The sequence below is a fragment of the Papilio polytes genome, unplaced genomic scaffold (genome assembly GCF_000836215.1).
Source record: "Papilio polytes unplaced genomic scaffold, Ppol_1.0 DF820956.1, whole genome shotgun sequence".
Lineage (NCBI taxonomy): Eukaryota > Metazoa > Arthropoda > Insecta > Lepidoptera > Papilionidae > Papilio > Papilio polytes.
This window is the reverse complement of record NW_013528248.1, coordinates 1-19,265: the sequence shown is the minus strand read 5'-3', so window position 1 is coordinate 19,265 and position 19,265 is coordinate 1. Positions and strand designations below refer to the sequence as shown.

The 19,265-nt window shown below is 33.3% G+C and overlaps 3 protein-coding genes across 5 annotated transcripts in view; 1 reads left to right on the top strand and 2 right to left on the bottom strand.

The window, feature by feature from the left end:
• LOC106109935 (autophagy-related protein 13 homolog) overlaps positions 1–3,837 on the bottom strand; it is a 5,666-nt gene extending 1,829 nt beyond the window's left edge. The window contains exons 1-3 of the mRNA XM_013291593.1: positions 3,609–3,837; positions 3,274–3,537; positions 3–50 (exon numbers count right to left, since the gene is read on the bottom strand). Of these exons, the coding sequence (XP_013147047.1) occupies positions 3–50; positions 3,274–3,537; positions 3,609–3,753 (457 nt within the window). The 5' untranslated portion in view covers positions 3,754–3,837. The remainder of the gene's footprint in view (positions 1–2; positions 51–3,273; positions 3,538–3,608) is intronic.
• Positions 3,838–5,141: 1,304 nt separating this feature from the next.
• Positions 5,142–8,500, bottom strand: LOC106110031 (40S ribosomal protein S11). Of its 3 annotated transcripts, XM_013291714.1 has the most exons (5): positions 8,415–8,452; positions 7,345–7,473; positions 7,185–7,301; positions 5,848–6,053; positions 5,142–5,292 (listed from the first exon to the last, which is right to left on the bottom strand). In XM_013291714.1, the coding sequence occupies exons 1-5, from the start codon at positions 8,424–8,426 to the stop codon at positions 5,169–5,171; spliced, it is 588 nt and encodes a 195-aa protein (XP_013147168.1). In that variant the 5' UTR covers positions 8,427–8,452; the 3' UTR covers positions 5,142–5,168. The 3 variants fall into 3 exon arrangements, with proteins under 3 accessions (XP_013147168.1, XP_013147167.1, XP_013147166.1); XM_013291713.1 differs by lacking the exon at positions 7,345–7,473 and having other exon boundaries at positions 8,415–8,500; XM_013291712.1 differs by lacking the exon at positions 7,185–7,301 and having other exon boundaries at positions 8,415–8,459.
• A 364-nt stretch (positions 8,501–8,864) lies between these two features.
• Positions 8,865–18,946, top strand: LOC106109934 (enolase-phosphatase E1; the record flags this gene model as incomplete). The annotated part of the gene is made up of 8 exons (XM_013291592.1): positions 8,865–9,179; positions 11,545–11,699; positions 14,147–17,161; positions 17,625–17,799; positions 17,873–17,948; positions 18,065–18,167; positions 18,312–18,401; positions 18,788–18,946. Coding segments are annotated over exons 1-8 (3,858 nt in total), but the record flags the coding sequence as incomplete, so codon positions are not given.
• Between the last annotated feature and the right edge of the window lie 319 nt (positions 18,947–19,265).

Sequence of the window (19,265 nt, the reverse complement as noted above, 5' to 3'; positions counted from 1 at the left end):
GTTCTCCATAGCGGCGGCAATCCGCTCTTTATCATTGATTTGTTTGTTGACTGAAACAAGAGAAAGCAAGTTTTAATATTTAGAAATTAAGACACTCTACAGATAATAGCATAATTAGGTTCCTTTGCAAATTTTTAAAAGTCCTGTTGTTCTACTATTTCAACTACATAACTTAGTAACTCAGAGACTATAGACTTCCATTTGACCTGATCTGGACACATCTTTCACACTTTTTCCAGATTCATACATTTCACTATCTTTTAAAAGTACAATAGAACCTCGATAAGTTAAAGTTCAAGGGAAACAAAAAACACTAAGTTATAGAGGTTATAAGTTATCAAGGGTCCATGCTGTGAAGGTTTTGGGCTCTGATGGGAAAGGAACAAATTTTTCTTAAAAGTTATAGAGGTTTTTAAGTTACCGAAATTTGAATTATCAAAGTTCTACTGTATCTTTATTTAAATCATACTATCATTATAACATACATTTGTTTTTTATTTAATTTCACAAGGATAGAGTCGCTGATGATAGCTATAAATAAAATATTGGCTAAATGCTCCTAAATAGTAATAATAGCTAATAGCTGAATTATTTTTGTTGTGTTTGTAATTATTGCACATCAATATTGAGACAACATTGTAAAGAAAATTGTGAAATTACATTTGTGTTTCATAACTTGTTTCTATTTTAGAGAGCTAACTGCTTTTTGTTGCTAACTGAACAACAAATGCATTTATTTTAAACTTTAAGCTGTCTATCAGCAAATCTTTTATCTGGGGCATATTTATTTTTGCAGATAATTTAAAGTTTGCTCTCTTGTAGTCATGTGATAACATTGCTTACTTGTCTAAATATATACATATAATAAAATTGCATTGTCTGTTTGTAATATCAAAAGAAAAATCCCACATTTCGGGAAGATGATGTATTTGCGTTGCTGATAACGAAAATTGAATAATTTTTTTTTGTCTGTCTGTCCGTAAGCCGTATTTGTCCCGGGTAATCTCCGAAACGGCTGGACCGATTTTGACCGGACTTTCACGGTAGCTGTCATAGACAGGCATATTATAGGCTACTTTTTATCTTAATATGTGTGGACGAAGTCGCGGGCAACAACCAGTTAGATAGTAAAGTTCAAAATGACCGATACTGCTGATATCAGACTGTTTACACCAAAACATATGTATAATATATTGCTATCCCTCTTTACTTCTTATAAAAGTTAGAGATAGAAATAGTTTCTGCACCTATTGTTTTAGCAGTGGAATTTTTTAATATAATTGTACTTCTTAATAACTTTTTTTATTTTGGTTTTAAATTTAGCAATAAAATAAACATATTTTTCCTAGTAATATTATCATTATGCCCTTTTCATTTGTTTACTATTAAATTTCCAATTAAGATATGAACAAACTTGCACATTTTATCTAATCTATTTGCAAGATTGTTTACAGAAGCTATTTATTGTAATTAATTATAACACAAATAATATAAATGTCATAATTTTATTCAATTGTAGAATTAATTGTTTAAGTTATTATGCAATTAAATCATAAACAGCTGATATATAGAAAAAACAAGTTAACAAAGAAAGCAATATAGTTACTTGTATGTAGCACTAGCTATTGCCTGTGACTATGTCCGCGTGGTAGTAGAAAACATATCATCATCATAAGCCTTTGATTGCCCACTGCTGGGCATAGACCTTCAAAAACCTATGAACTATATAAATAACAAAAAGCTACATATCCTTCGGAAACCGGACATTTCTCAGGGATGAAAATATCCCATGTGTACTCCAGACTTTGTTTTATATCTGTGCCAAATTTTAATGAGATATGTTGAACCATTGCAGAATTATCGAGTAAACATTCAAAAATAAAATTAATGACTCCCATGGGAACCGTAACTATTTCCAGGATAAAAAGTAGCCTATGAGTTCTTCCAGATTATGCTTTACATCTGTGCCCAATTTCATGGAGATCTGTTCAGCCGTTTAGGTTACAAACTCTAACAAACATCCATCTAAACTTTCGCATTTATAATATTAGTAAGATATATCATTAATACATTGTAAAATTCTTATCAATTACAAATTGTATTTGCAATTCTTTTGTGTTCTGTTTGTTTTAGATTGACATGAGTCCCATCTTATTATTAGTTCAAATCTTTGTTATTACAGATATTCTCAACAAATGACATAAGAACATGAACTCAATATTTACAAATACATGTAACATCAAATAGATAGTGTGAAAAACACTCCTTTGTTAGATAAAAACTGCTAAATAAACAACTATAGTAGATTTATAAAAATATAATACAGTGTTGTAATTGAAAAAAAATAATTGACAAATATTAGAAATGATGAGAGTTTAATGTTTAGATAGATGGATGGATGTTTTTAGAGTAGTCTTGGGCTTAATCGGACATCTGCAAGTGCGCACCGTACTAGTACTATTGGGAAAACGTACTACTACACACTTTTAGTACCTTTAGTACTTCAGATTTGTGAAAACACAATACATGAATAAAATATAACGAGGGTTATATATTACTTCACATCAAATTTTAAGCAGGGTCAAACATATGTTATTAGCGAAAATAAATTTAGTTATGAATAATTTTATCCACTTTTGATTTTCATTATTGAAGGTGGATGCTTCAATCTGACAAAAAGGCGAACACCGATATCGTGTAGTGTACTAAAAGTACTAAATGTCCGATTAACAGAAGCCATTCGGTAACGTTACTTTTAGTACAGTGCCGAGTAACATTACTTTTTAGTACATCGTACATGTACTACCCAAGACTATTTTAGAGTTTATAGTCTAAACTGCTGAACAGATTGCAATGAAATCTGGCATATATTTTTATTGTAGTTATTGCTTTTACTACATTGAATCTCATGTTCAGTAGATTACTTAAACAAATATAGTGCAAGACTATCAGGACTGCATGAAATTAAAAAACTAAGTAGCCAATATGTGACAAACTTCATTGAGATGTGTTAGTTCTTTCAAAGAAATGTGGTAATAAACATCAATGTATCAAAACTTTCACATTTATATTAATGTCTAGTTTCAAAAGGTATACAAATATGTTTAATAATAACTGCAATATTAAACACTTGTTTATCTGATAAAAACAAGCAACCTTTGTTATTCAAGGAATTGTATATTTTCCTTGTTACCAAGGCCTAACAAATCACCTTTGCACATTATAGTACTTTATAAGATGGAAAGTACTAGAAAGAATATAGAGTTTACTCACTTTCATCTTCAGTTGTATGAGCTCCTTTTTTGATGAAAACATCAAGTTTAACAGGATGATGTAAAGAACGGAGTATTTTTATCCTTATACAAAGTCCGATCAACGTTGCTAGCGAACAATGCGGCACGGTGGGATTATATTCCACACGAAGAACAGGTACGTTATCAGCTGTAGGTTCCTTCACGAAGATACCTTCTTCATAAACAACTTTCAAGTCCTCCAATGTACTAGGCTTCTCCGGGTCTCGTATTGTCCTCAAAAAGTCTAAAACACCACAACACTCGTTAGAAATCACAGTAAATCCATTCAAAAGCCACACAAAATGATAAACTGACCATAAATAGTCTCTCTCAACTCATCGTCGTCTTTGTAGCCGAGCTCTTGCAGTGTTGCACTTTTGTCCATATAAGCGGGCTTGGCTAACTCCACGGGAGAATTCTGTGTGTTGTTTAATGACAATTTAGAGAAGAATGATAACATATCGTTTAATAATGGCTATGAGATTGTTTTGTAACTCTGTTCACAAAGCCAGAGGACATGTTTGTTCATTTGTTGTTTTAGAGATGTCACTTGTCAATTTGAAATCGATTCAAGATCGATTTTCCTGTTTGTTTCGATTTTCACAAGCTTTTATTAAGCAAATCAAACCATCGTAAAATTTTATGTGATTTTCTATGTTAGAACATTAAATAAAATTTTAACTTTCTATTGCTTTATCACGTTTTCCTTTTATTCTCCAAAATACTGCGGGGTTTTTTTTTAACTAAAAATAATAACTCGAGCAAAGGTTATCTGTTTTCAGTTTTTTTTATTGGATTATTACATTTCAAAATCAACCTTTCTTTCGATTGAGCGAATGAAAGAATATTGCGAGGCTTAAATCGATATCAGCATCTAAAAATTATCACTATGACCTTAACAGAGTGCAGATAATTAAAGTTACAGAAAATAAACATCTATACCACAGAGTAGGTCAATTTATCACTGCCGGTTTAACTATTTCCAGCACACCAAAAAAAGAATTCTTTAAAAATGTTTAATAAACCAAATTCAGCGTTTTGCTTATTAAATCTCTAAATAATTTGAAAATTCTTTTTATAATTCTGTTATGAGTCAAGACATTAAAACCACTTGCTTGCACTACCAATATTTTATATCCTCTTTGGACACCGGCGTCAAAAAAGTACTAAACTTTAACTTTTCTCGGCTTACGCTGCCTACACCGTTAGAGGTATATAAAAATGATGTATGAAAGAATTGTAGATCTCCAGAAGTTCTGTAGAAAAGTCCGCGAAAGCATATATCTATCTTTAACAGTTCTCTTACAATAATCACTTTTTTGTTTACAAAATAAATTAAAAACCTTACGCTATTTGCAGCGTTCTTTTATTGGTTTCAATATTAATCCTTATCCAAATAAATACGTTTGTTATTAGGAGAATTTAATGTAGAATAAAATTGTCCTTTACAGTATTTAAATTGGACTAATAGTTTAGAAGATATCGCAAACACAAACAATAAGGGTAACTGACAAATCAGCTTACAAGCTACCGGGCTTAGAAATTTGGAATCTTGCATCGATAGATTTTTGTTATTACGTAGATTACTACTAAGTTAATATTGTAGGGGATAGGTTACGGAGCGAACTGAAATTTTAAACTTTCAAATTTCACGCGGACGCAGTCGCGGGCAACAGCTATCTCTAATTTGAAAACTCTTTTTGTAATTCTGTCATGAGTCAAGACATCAAAACCACTTGCTTGTACTACTTTAATTGTAGTGACGGAATACGAAAGCTATAATAGGATTGGACTTCGCTTATATTTTTGATTATTTGCTAGTTTACACGGAAAATTAAATAAAAACCATTTTACTTATAAAGTAATTTTATTACATTAGAACTTTTTGAATGACTTCTTGGAGCCCTTGCCTTTGGACACCTTGAGGACATTGAATCTGACGGTTTTCGACAGCGGCCTGCATTCTCCAATGGTGACAATGTCTCCCAGTTCAACGTCCCTGGAAAATTAAAATTATACTTGTATCATACATATTTTTGGATAACATTGTCTATGGTTAATAATAAATTGATCAGAGTTTGGGTTAAAACACTTTCGTCGTCATGTTGTGGTCAGAAGACCGTCGTGTGGGTATCATCATTTAGTAAACACAATTTTTATAGACACCTTTTAAAATTTTAATTGAAAATCCTAATATTTAGCTGTGCTATTGTACAGTCAGCCGCACAAAAATGTGTCCAATTACAAAACTTCAAACTTCTACTCTCAGTTTCGAGAATGTGCCCATATATTCATCAATAAGTTTAGAAGCATACAAACAGAAGTGTATGCAGATTCTTGAAACCAAAGGCATATAAAAGTGGCTGAAACTGTAAATGTATTGAAATAACTTTAAAAATAAAAAGCTATGTTATCACTAAATAACATTGGCTATTTAGTGAGCGACTGCTAGTATCATACAGCTGACTACATTCCATTGAGTATTGTGGATGGGGTCCACAGTACTTTGAACAATATAGCACAGAGATGAAATATTAATTTTAGTGTTACAAACCTGAAGCAAGGCGAGAGATGGACAGACATGTTTTTGTGCCTCTTCTCGAATCTGTTGTACTTCTTAACGTAGTGCAAATAATCGCGGCGGATGACGATGGTGCGCTGCATCTTCATCTTCTGCACCACTCCGGTGAGGATGCGGCCTCTGATTGACACATTGCCGGTGAATGGGCACTTCTTGTCAATGTATGTGCCTTCGATTGCCTGTACATGCCAGTGTTATTCACAATTATATTTTTGCGAGTCTTACATGGGTATGATGGTTTTGATTGGGTGTTTACCGTTGAAAATGTTGTTTAATATCTATTAAATATTTAAGAAAGCATGCTAGAAATTTTAATTTTTATTGAATATATTTTACTACAAGCATTATATTTTCGTAGCATATTTATGGTAAATGGAACTAAAGCAGCCTTTGCTTGTAGCAATATTTAAGCATTTATACTGAGATTGGTGCAAGATATTTTTCGATACAACATTTTCAACATATAAAAAATCAGATTATGGGTTTGTAACACATTCTTCTTCATATAGTATTCAGAAGACCGTCGTGTGATTATCATCATGTATAAAATAAGATTCCCTTCCAATTAAAGCCATGTTTCTTGTATATCCAATTTAATGTAACACAGAGAATTGTATGAAAAAAAAAACATGAAATTTCATATCAATTTTTGCAAAGATCAAAAATTTACACTACTAGACCATTTAAGTAATTAATTAAGAGTGCTGTAGTATTTTTAGTGTTAATTAAACATAAAAAAATCAATTCTCTGTCTTACATAATAATGAATTGTATGGTTATTTGAAAAATATGTTAATAAGATGTAATGTTTTAACCCCGTCTCCTGTTATATTTCCTAAAGTTAAATATCTTACATATAACATGCACATATGCAACCTTAAGCATTTTGAAGCATTTGAATCCATTATGACGGACCACCACCAGCAAACAAAGAATTAATATCTATACATACATTTGACAATAATTATTAAGTGCATTTTATCTGACAAATTCACTTTTGTACCAAAAATAGTGGCAAGAGATATATCAATTTATTTTAAATTAAAACTAAACTAACTGTAACTGAATAACAACCCTAAAAATGAGGAAACTAAGGTTTTTTTTTAACTTTTTCTCATAGGACATTAAGTGAATGAGCTAAGTATAAGTAAGTTTTTTAAATCTTTAATACTGACTGGAAAGTTAGTTTTCATAAAAATAAATGTTTTTTTAATATTAATCTATGTATGTATAGATGTTTATTCTTGCTTTAAACAAGACCAATATCAACGCAGAAGCCCGGCACCGAACCCAAATACTGGTATTCAGACCTCACGAGGCGTCTTGAAACCTAGACCGACATTCTTATGATGTCTCATGTCCTTCCGCTTCAACCCTCCTTTACGGTTGAGGAACACCGTTGCCTGTTTCTGAAACGCTTTCTCTGTCTACAAAAAAAAGAAAAACACACATTAGAATCACATGCATTACCTCACGGGGTGTTTTGAACCCCAGTCCCACGTCTTTGTGGTATCTGAGCGGTTTGCGGCTGCGTTTCACACCGATGCCTTTCTTACGGTTCAAAAACACCGTCGGTTGCTTTTGGAATGAACGCTCAGTCTGCAATTTTTGGTAAGCATTAGAACAATAAACTGGTCTAATTTTTGAAACATTAACTGCCTTAGTATAACATTTAAATTAGGAATAAACTGAGTATAAGCAAATATTAGTACAAATTTTGCTTATATTCAGATTATTCCCAAGTTTATTTGCAAGGCTGTTAATCTATATATAAAGAAAATACTACTATAGGTATGCGACTGCAAAAGTTTGAAAAGTTTAAACATAAGAAATTTTGGATATTTAAATAGTAAATAGATGGTTAATTGGAATGCTTGGGTACTTAAACTTTTTACTGGTTCAAGTTTAAATTGCTAATGATAATACAAATTTAACAAACCTTCACATGCTATGTTTATGCATAAAAGTAACAAGAATATTTTTCACCTTTACATGTAAAATAAAAACCATTTAAGACCAAATATGAATTAGTTAACAAAACCACTATATTAAAAATAGAGTAGGCAGTTCAACTTTCAAGATTTATGTGATTTGTATATTTTGTGAAAATTACGGTTATACTATTTGGATTAAAATATATTTTATAACCATAGCTAAATAAGACTACATAAAGATGCATGTTAGTAATAACAATATCTACATGGAGGAAATCTTGTCTTCAGAGGTTATGATTTTATATGAATGAAGAGAATAATTTTGCATCATTACAACACAAGGAATCGCACTCTTTTAGTAAAATCATATAAAACTCCTTTTACAATTGTACGTTGTTACTTATTTTACACAAAAACCCAAGTAAAACGAATATTTTGCTCCCCACGTGGAAAGCGACAACAAACACATTTTCACTATAATAGTCTTCTTTTTCACTTGATGTAATAACTTTATCCATTCCACAAAAAAATGTAAGGAAAGTAATATAAATTAAATGATTTTTTGACGCCGAAATTCATAATTTTATGAAGAATATCGGCACCTACCTGATCCGCCATTTTGCTTGACAAGGAAAAGAAATGTCAAAGATAAAACAACGGCTGGCGGGCCTGCATAGATAACTCTAATATGGTTGAACAGATTATGTAAATGGTATAAAGTGGTGCAATTAATAAATAAAAGTTATTGTTCACTATTATATTACATCCTAGAATTACAAATAATAAAATAAAGACTAATTATAAGAAGCGTTTTGCTATGATAAACTGAACCTATTTTCTGTTCAAAATTATGTTTAAAAATGTAAGATTTGAGTCTATTTTTATTTATTTATTAAAATCATTATTGATTATACCAATTAATACATATTAGATTGATTCTAAAGTGAACATTTATTTAAATTAATAGAGATAATTGTAATTTATAGATTACACTGTACCTTGTCAGTTCATGTATCCGAACATGAAACAAGGTGCGAGAAAAAAAGTAAACATTCAACATTGTCAAAACGCGAATTGTTATGAAAATATATAACAATTTCATATTTTACTCTTTTCAACTAAATTTTTCTAGTGCTACTCCGTTTTCTAAACTTTTTACAACTTAAACTGTAATTTGTTTGTAAAACATAATGGTATAGTGTATTGCTTACAAAATACGATAGTGATGACTACTTACAATTCATTTTTATTTTTATTCAATTTCGAGTGATTTTATCTAATTCGAGATGGAAGAAGTGAGGCAGCTGGTGCAGGAAGAAGGCAGGGAGGCGAGAAACCTGGTTGCATTTCACGTAGCAGTCGATACACCAAGTAAATTGCATTGTTTTATTTTGAAGTGACCTAATAGGAAAACGGTTTTTACTCGTGGGCGTGAAAGAATATTTATGAAATAAAGGAGTATTCAAGTGTCCTTCTAGCTGTATAGTATCTAAATAAGAGTTTTGATGAGTTTCTTTTGTTGTTTCTCATTTACTTTGAATACTTTTTAACATATGGTGATAGCATTTTGATAGATTATTCGAGTAATATGTATTGCGCAGCGAATTTTAGGATCAATAAAATTTGACTGACTAGTTCTATGTCGAAAATGCACTTTATTTTACAACTTATATGAGTAGTTTTGCAATAATTGTGTTTTAAATGATATTTTGGTGTTGAATATCTAATTTTAAAAACTAGATGCCCTAGTTTCCTATATTCATCTGATACAAGATTAATTCATGCTTTGTGTACATTTAAAAAATTAAACTGTAGTTTGTGTCAAGAAATATGTGAACTGTTTATTACATTTTGGTTTTTATAATGGTTCTTTTATTTAAGTGTTAAGTTTTTAATAGAAAATTAAAATGAAGTGATTTTTATTTTATTTATATACAACAGAACATCAGATGGGTTTGTAGTCAAGTGTTAATTTTCTTTTTTAAAAAGTTTAATTTCCATTTATATTATATGCAAGCAGTAGTGTAGTTTTAAATGTATTTTCCATATTCTGATTCTCAATGCAACAACTGTAGGAGTACTGTTCCCTGACATTTCACAATGTTTTTCAAAATAATAAATGTACATGCAATATATTTTTTTATCATATAAGGTAGCAAACAAGCAAGTGGCCACCTAAATCTACTGAAGTGGAAAGTGACCGCTGTCCATAAACATCTGCAATTGCAGATGCGTTGCCTACCCTTAATTGATGGAGGAGGAGATGTACATAAAGAGGACTTTTCCCCTTTCTATGTGTGTCCTCCACCGTCACATCCATTTTTCCTTTCTTCTTAAGAAATGGTTGGATTATGGTCCGATCCATTCAAGCACTTAACAATTGATTATGTATTCAAGACTATCCTCCACATCTATGCTATATTTCATCAAGATACATTCTGCGGTTTAGGCTATAAACTCTAACAAACATCCATCCATCTAAACATTCACATTTTTAATAGATCTAAATGTTGCTGTTTTATATTTTAATAGTAGATTTTACGTTACATGAAAACCAGATAATATCCTTGCATCTTATTAACATTATAAATGTGAAAGGTGTAATAAAGAATGCATAGAATATTACTTTTGTCTTTTTTTATTCCACGCGCACTGAGTCGCGGGCGAAAGCTAGTAAATAAATAGAATTATAGCAATTTGTAGATAATATATGGTGTACTTGAGTTCAGATGTTCACTTCCCATATACATAAGTAGTGGGGGAAGTCCCCTTTTGAATTAATAATATGATGTTACCAAGTTATGGTATACAAACTGTGCTTATATCTATTTATTAACAATAGACATTCGATCTCGATCTATTATTTATGACCCGCAATATTTTATTCGAATTTTTAATCGATCTAAAGATCCCAACCGTGAGAGAGTTCACACTTTAACTGTACAGTTCAACTGATAGTTAAAACTTTGAATACACACGCAGTTTTAACTAGATATTTTGACTGTTCAGTAAAAACTGAACGTTTGTAGCGATCTTAAGAAGGCGATCGTTTTTTTGGATTGTTGTCAAGGATCGAATATTAATTTCGACCGAAAAAACGAACTTACACGTTCAAAGTAAAATAATTTTCGTATAAATAATTTGTTCTGCCTGTATTTGCGACTTTTAGGGCCTGTCCCACCACTGATAGAGGCTCAGATAGCTTAAAAGTGACGTCACTGTCACAGTACCAAAATCCGATATTTCCATAACATATTTTATACGTTGGATTGTTGTCTGACAATTTCTAAGTATTGTAGGACAGTCCCTTAGTCGTGTGAACTTTTACATTTAAATTCTATGTAACGTAACGACTCGTGCTGTAGTTTATTTATTGAAATGTATTGATTTATTCGCCTGTATCGTATCGTTCTGTCTGGGACATATTATTTACGTTTCATTTTACTGTTGATCTTTTCAAGTGATACTTGTTTGTTAAAATAGTTTTTAATTTGTTGTGGACTAAGATTTGCTTAGTTGACTTTGGTGGGATTTTTTAATCGTTTAGTAAGATTATATTTTCTATTTTTACGAAATAAGGTACTGTAGGGACACAAGTTAAGTTCTAAATTATTGCCCATGAAAAAATCCCAAGCATGAGTACGACTTTTGGTCGTATCTTGTCAATTTCTAGTGAAAATGTAATGTAAATGTTTGTGTTTATTAAAGTTTTACTATTACTGTGTTATTTTATCAGGCCGTGTGTCTCGTAAGCCGCCGCGCGCAGTACCACCGCCGCGCAGGGCTCCGCCTCGCGCCGTCCGCTTGCGCTCGGCCTCTGCTGGCCGAGACAAGCGCTCCGAGCTCAGGGCGAGATACTGGGCGCTGCTGTTTGGTGATCTTCAGAGAGCTGTGAGTATACTTGTTGCGATTTCAAGTTAATTGTGGTGAATATAAGGAGCATTTGTCTTTTAAGTGTAGAACAAGTTTTCTTTAGTTCGTTAAGTGCTAGAAATCTGGTACATTAGTATTATTGTCATCCCTCTTGTAAATGTGTTTTGACGGTGGTTCTAACACTAAGGAACCACAGTTCGATTGCTAGGATTTTGTAAAAAATGTTTGCTTTGCGAAAACAAATTCAATTAGTTGGAAAGATAAACTAGTAAAAGTGTTTATAGTTACTTTAATCATTATATGTACTTGCTTAGGGAATCGGAACCTAGGTACAGTCGCGGAAAATTGCAGTGGTCTTTAGGAAAAGTTGCCTTGTTCATTGCAACGAGATAAACTCCGTCTCTTCCTACAAATAACTAACTAGATATCAGTGAGTGCAAACGAAAGGATAATAAAAAAAACTAGCCATGTATCACTGACAGACTATTTTTCGTATACATATGCTGTGGTGTATTAATTTTTGTTCGTCTTGTTTCAAAATGTTCAAATGATTGTAGTTTTTAAAATGGAACACCGACAGTATCCGCTACTGTACATCGGGGATAGAAGCTGAACGTATAGATTATGGTCCGTTTAAGTTATAAAATATTTTGTACTAGCTTTCGCCCACGATTCCGGTCGCGTGGAATTAAAAGAAAAACAAAAACGAGTAGCCTGTATTCTTCCAGACTACCCTCTACATCTGTACCAAATTTAATCGAGATCCGTTAAGCAGTTTAGGCTACAAACTCTTATAAACATCCATCCATCTAAGCTTTCGCATTTATAATATTAAGATGAGTTTTTCTCAAGTACATATTAGTATTTTAAGGCTAGCGATGATGGTAAACTTAAAATTTATTAATAAGATGTGTAATTTGAAATCTAAAAATACGTATATTGCACATGCAATCACTTAGGTTTGGTAAGGGGAGGGTGGGGAGGTAGATAAGTGGGGGGAGACCGAGTCGATACATCGCGTCCTGCGCACTGCTAACAACTGTTGCTTACCGAAATGCAAGTTGCATTTATCTTAAAACTAAGTAATGCAATTTAGTTGGCACGTCAGGTAAAAAAGAACTCTTGTAACCTACGTGCCAAGGTATTTACCGGGTGCCTTAACAAAATTAATAGCAAATCTGATAATGTTTTTCTTTTTTACCCAAAGTTATGATTGTGAATTATTTGTCACATATATGCTTATTACCTTTTGGCCGCGATTTCGTCTGCGCGGAATAAAACAAACTTAGTTTATGTGTTCTTCCAGACTATGTTCTACAGTCGTAACATTGATATACGACTTTTTGGAGACTTGTCACATATAAATAGACAATATAACTTGTAGGGAGTAAAGAAGGTCCATGCGGTCAGACCGTGTGCGCCCTCCAGTGGAGCCATGGGTGGTGGAGGGCTATCATCATCATTAACTTGCCCTTATCCCTTACGGAGGGTCGGCACAGTATGTGCTGCTCCATACATCTCTATCAGCCGTCATATCTGAAACCACTCCTTTCTTAAGCATATCCTCTTTTACACTATCCATACTTTCTTCGGTCTTCCTCTTCCTTTGTAGCCATCCACATTCATTCTTAACACTTAAGAAAACCCTATACTAATCCTTTACGAGATACGTAGTAACATACGTCCATCTAAACTTTTGTATTTATAATTATGATAACTAGTTTCGATTATTGAAGCATATCGATGTCTTTGTTCTTTTAAAGCGACTGAGAGAGATGACAAATTCTAGACAACTTATCTAGCATGTTAAATTGCTATTAAAATCCGTTAAACTTGGTTATTCGCTAACATTACATTACCACTAATATCTGTATAAAAATGATTCTGAGATATATCAAACATTTGTCTGACCTTTGTTTGTATCATAGGTTCTTATCGATTAGAAATATAAATAGATTTCTTCGAATTCGCCCTCTTTATAAAGGTCGCATAAACTTAGCTTTTTAAGAATCGAATATGATGTTATTTATTGTACCAACTAAGATGGTTTTTTTATTTTAAAGGATAGCGTTCAAAATCTTCTCCTGACAAATTTTCTTTTTCTACTTTAATCCTTCTCTCGTACTTTATGTTACTTTTTCACGCTTAAAATAAATCAAAAACACGTGTGTTAATTAATCGTATACTAGTAAACAAACATCGATAAATGATATGTACTTTTTCGCTCCACTATTCCTGTCTTCGATCGTTTAATATCAGTCAGTATAAAGATGGTATGTATAATTGCAGAAAGCATGTAGTTCATTTCAGTAACCGTGACGCTATCGATCCATCGTCCCTGACTAGTATAGTAATATATGCAAGGCCATTAGTCATTGACAAACTTCACTCTATGATAGATACTCTATGCTCAAACTGTACAGTTCACAAGAATCATATTAAAATAAATTAATGCATTTTTCCAGGTCGGTGAAATCTACAACACCGTAGAAGCTCACGAGAACTTAAACGAGTGCCAAGAAGTAATATTAGTATTAGAAAACTACACTCGAGATTTCAAAGCTTTGGGAGAGTGGTTCCGACTGAAGTGGGAATATGACAACACACCGCCCCCTCAACGACCGCAGAGCTTAGCTTGGGAGATAAGAAAGACAGACTTCGTCAGACCGGAGTCCCGACGTACACATTCCGTTAAAAGTTCCCCGTCAGTGTCCGGGAAAAACAGTCCCTGTCTCTCCGGACATAATACACCGAGCGGCAAAAATAGCCCGAATTTAACTGGAAAAGCCAGCCCAGGCAGTGGCAAAATCAGCCCAAGGATTTCGACATGCCATTCCAGTACTAGTCCTAAAGCGAATATAGAATTCTTCACCAACAAAGTCGTATCAAAGATAACAGCCAAACCAGAACCCAAGTCAGCCAAAGAATCGACACGACTCTCCGATATTAAGGAAAGAGATGTCAAAGAAACGGATGAGAAAATGGAAAACGCTAAAGAGAAAAAATTAAAGAACGACGTACGACAGATTGAAGATACTAAAATGGAGAACGATATCCATAAAGATGTTAAGACAACTGTCACAGTTGAAATTGGCAAAGCCAAAGAACTACCAACATTAACTCCAAAACAAGTGGTTATAAAATCTTCGAAAACGAAATCTAATTTGGATAAAAATAAAAAGTTCGATGTTGAACTATCCAATCAAGCTAAAGCAACCATTTCTCAATTGGAAGCAATCGAGAATGAGTTCTTGACAAAGCAGTTAATGCAGGTCAAAGTGAAAAATGATAATTTCTTAAACGAAGAAATGGAAACTCAAATAAGAGAAAAAGCTCAGGAAAGTTCTATCCATGAAGTGACTTCCGGTGATAACAAAGTAAGTATACAGTCGGAAAATATAGAAACATCACGTATAGATTCTAATGAATCTCCAACAAAATCTGAAGAAAACTTTGCTGATATATCTAATGAAAGTTCACCAAAAGCTTGTATTGGAAAAGGAGAAAAATCACCTACTCAGATAATCGAAAACGGTGACACTGATACTGTTAACATTTCTGAGAGAAACGGAGAAGATATTGAAGATCACAATATTAAAGATGCAAGTTCTCATGTAGACGAAACAAATATACCATGTGGGACTCACAACGGAGTTAATCACGAGATCAGTCAGTCACAGATAATTATCTCTGTAACATCTGAGATAGATAGTACAGAAAAAGAAGAGCTTAGCTTAAAAGAAAAATCCGCAACAATAATTTCCGAGGCAAATTCTATAAAAGACAATCAAGACATTGTAATAACTGCAAATAAAAAGATTAAAACTATAGAGAAAAATAAAAAAGCGGTTATCGAAAATGGCGAAATTCATGTTGAAAGTTCAGATCACAAAAACAAGTTAAATAACGAGCAGTCAGTAGTCTCTAATAATATCACTTTAGACTACAACACTAATTATAAAACTAAAACTCTCAATGAACCTAAAGGACCGGACAAACAAGCCGAACACATAAAGAAAACTATAGAAACTAAAGAAGAATTGAAAAAGGAACACGATTCAAAGAAATCCGAGAGTAAACCTATCGTAGAAACAAAAACGAACATAAAGCCGGCTTATTCTCAAGCCGCAGCAAAACCAAAATCAGCAAATGTAACCAAAACTGAAATAAAAACACCTACAAGGATTGCATTGGTCAGAAGTTCAACTGTAGTGGAAATGCGACCTAACACAGCGCCAAAAACTCAACGACCATTCCAGAAAAGGAATCAAATAAACAAATGCAGCTATCCTTTCAACTTGACAACTAGTCGTACTAGTCTATTTCAAACCCCAGCAGCGACTACCACTGTCAATAAAGCACCCTTACCTAAACGTCCCATAAATAGGACCAATCATTTGGCTTCTGGTGACACGAAAGCTAACCCCATTAGAGGAAACTTAAATAAGCTACCACCGAGACCTACAACATTAAAAATTAACGGAAAAGGGAATAAAAAAGAAAACGTAAACCCTTCATTAAACGAGATAAAAGCTAGCGATGAATACAGCAGTTGTGATACTATCGTTACTCAAATAGATATGTCTAGAATTGAATCCAGCGAAAGTTTAAAGACTTTAGTACCGGATAACACACAATTGCATAATATCGCTAATTCTATAGAAGTTCTTAACGTTGATGATAAAAATGATAACGAGGGATGGTTGACTGTCAAATCTAAACGATTGAATCGCGAATCAAAGAAGCAACTAAAATCACATTGGGCAAACCGATTTAACCAACCATCAGCCACAACAAGCTTGCCTACATTAAACATGCTAGAATCACCTAAAGAAGAAACTAACCCTATAGAAGAATCAGCTAAAACGACTAAAATAGATCGTGCTAAATCTGAACAACCAGATACTAAAGTGGAACGGAAAGCAGAGAAAGTCGTTAAAGTACTCACCACACCAAAACCAGAAAACAAAGCCAAAGATCCAGCGATGATTCGTCAGAAATCTGATGTAACCGGTCTTAAGACAAAACCCTCTAGGACGAGATTAAATAAAAGAGCCGGGAAAAATAGAGACGCGACTAACGACGAAGAACAATCAGAATTGACTAAAAACAGACTTCATTCGTCTTTAGAAAGTCTTACAACTGGTCTGGCTAGATCACAAGAAAGTACAGAAGAGACATTCGACTTCGATAAATGGAAAGCAGAATTTAAATCGACATTCAAATATCTAGATGACGATGATCAAACTTCGAACGATACTGAGATATTAAAGTCGGCGGATCCATCGGAAATGTCGGAGATCGCAGAAATGACGTCACAGATAGAAGAGAACGAGAAGAAAATGGATTGGGCTTTGGATCTTCAGTCGGAGGCGGATCAGAAGAAGCTCTGCGAAGAAGAGGATCTTCTAAACAGACAGATAATGGAGTTACAACAAGTTTCAGACATAGATCTGGATACCGAAACAGATGATACTGAGGTAAGTTTGGATCTTTTTCGATAGATTTTATATTTTTCGGAGATGTGTCATTTCGAATGTAGCCTTAACTTGATTTAATAATTCACTAGTTTCGGTGTGGCTACATCCACCTGTAATTAGAAAAACGTTATTTTATTGTTAACGTTTGTGAAACTTTCAATTCTAAATGTCAAAATTCCAACGCATAAATGACAACGAAGGTTTTGACATTGGATAACAATCTTCTTTTTATATTCCCGCGTGACGGTTTTTTCCAAATTATATTTACCCTAAGTTTAAAAGCGTGAAAATATATAGCCTAAAGCGTGTTGTAAGTTTAGGGCTTTAAAAAAAAGATTCAAAAACTTACTGTGATTACTGACATCCAACGCCACAAAGTCGTGCGTTTACGCTTTATTATATTAGTACATAGATAAGTGGTTTATTAGTTTTTTAATTAACTATTACTTGTGTTGTGTTATAGACTGACGCGGAGATACTGTGTGAAGACGTAGTTAACACGATAGCGCCGTCTGAAAGTCTAGGATCCCTAGCTGCTAGTCTAGAAGACCAGTATGAGACCGCCCTAGCCGGTATGAGTTGGGCGGAAAGAGTGGACACGTTAGGTGTGCTAGAAGCGCTCGTCGCAAGAGATCCAGGTACAGTAATTAATTGAGCAATTGATTATTTTTGTAATTAATAGATTAATTAATCGTATAATTAATTTTCTAGGACGCGCACAACAGTTGCACGCAAAACTTTCCCAAGGTATCAAACGACGAGGAAGCCTCCAAGACGCTCTGCGAAGGTGCGTATAATATTTACTTTTATTCAATTAATTAATTATTCAATTGATTATTTAACATTTCTTTTTTAAAACTTAGAGAAGTGACACACTGATGAGTAATTTTAATGTATTTTCAGTATACAAGCTAAACAAGCAAGAGCTGAACAAAAGAGAAGAGAGTTGCAGATGGAAAGATCTAAGAAGTTGCAGCAGTTGTTAGCAAGAGTCGAAGAAGTAAAGGTAATTCTAGAATTTAGAAGTTTGAAAAACTAATAAATTCATGAACTTAGATAGTTAAGAAATACATCATATATCTGAAAGTTAAATTCAGCCTGATTAATAGGGAATTTAGGTATATATCTCTGGTTAATGGTATATTTGCAGGTGGCCAAGGATCAACTGATAGATGACAAGAAATTGCGGATCAACCGACGCCTGGCAAAAGCAGCAGAAAATCGAGACCAACATTTAAAGGTAATTTACATCAGTGTCCCTTTTTTATATGTAAGCGTTTTAATTATAAATCTGTTTTGTTATTTCAAGAACGTCGGTGGCTCAGTGGTTTAAGCATTTGACTTGTAATCTACAGGTCTTAGGTTCGAATCTCGCTGTACCAATGTTAATTTCAAATTTCATAAATACATAATTAACCCGACGTTCTTATAGTGAAGGAAAATATCGTGATGCACATATTTCGTATTCTTTGATATTTGTAAGCTGACTAAGTTCTAGTTACTAACTTCGCCTAAGCTCCGAGCCCCTCAGTGAGATGTATAGTGAGCTGGTGATGATGATATCTCTAATGACCTTGAACCTGTACATTTCGAGGTCAAATATCAATAAGCAGTAATATTTTCCAGGGTATAGTTCGGAAAGCCCACGATGAAGAGGAGAAGCTGCGCGAGATCGCGTTCATAAAGCAGCTGGAGGCGGAGAACAGGCGGCTGGAGTTCCTGGCACAGTGCCGCGCGCACACCACACGACTGCGCACCATGCGCAGGGAACGTCTGGAGAAACTGGTATATTTTTATGAAATAGATTAATTAATTGGTTGATTAATTAATTGATTAAGTGGTTTATTAATTATTGTATGGTTAATTAATTAATTAAATTATTATTACTCGGCTGTTTAGTTGAATGTTGAAGTTTAATTAATAGAATAAGTCGATTAATTAATGAAATAATTGATTGATTAATTATTAGCCAATACGTTGATGCATTAATCGATTGATTAATTATCCATATATTGCTTAATAAAGGTTGCACTCAACTGTTCGCGAGCGCCTGTTACTTTTCCAATAGCAACGAGTAAATTTTGGGAACCATGAATTCTATTAA

Excerpts from the sequence above, each read along its gene's own strand:
- LOC106110031 (XM_013291714.1), bottom strand. Across the intron at positions 6,054-7,184 it reads GTTTCAAGACGCCTCGTGAG|GCAATCGAAGGCACATACAT; the intron begins GTCTGAATACCA and ends TGGCATGTACAG. Across the intron at positions 5,293-5,847 it reads CATCTCTCGCCTTGCTTCAG|GGACGTTGAACTGGGAGACA; the intron begins GTTTGTAACACT and ends TTAATTTTCCAG.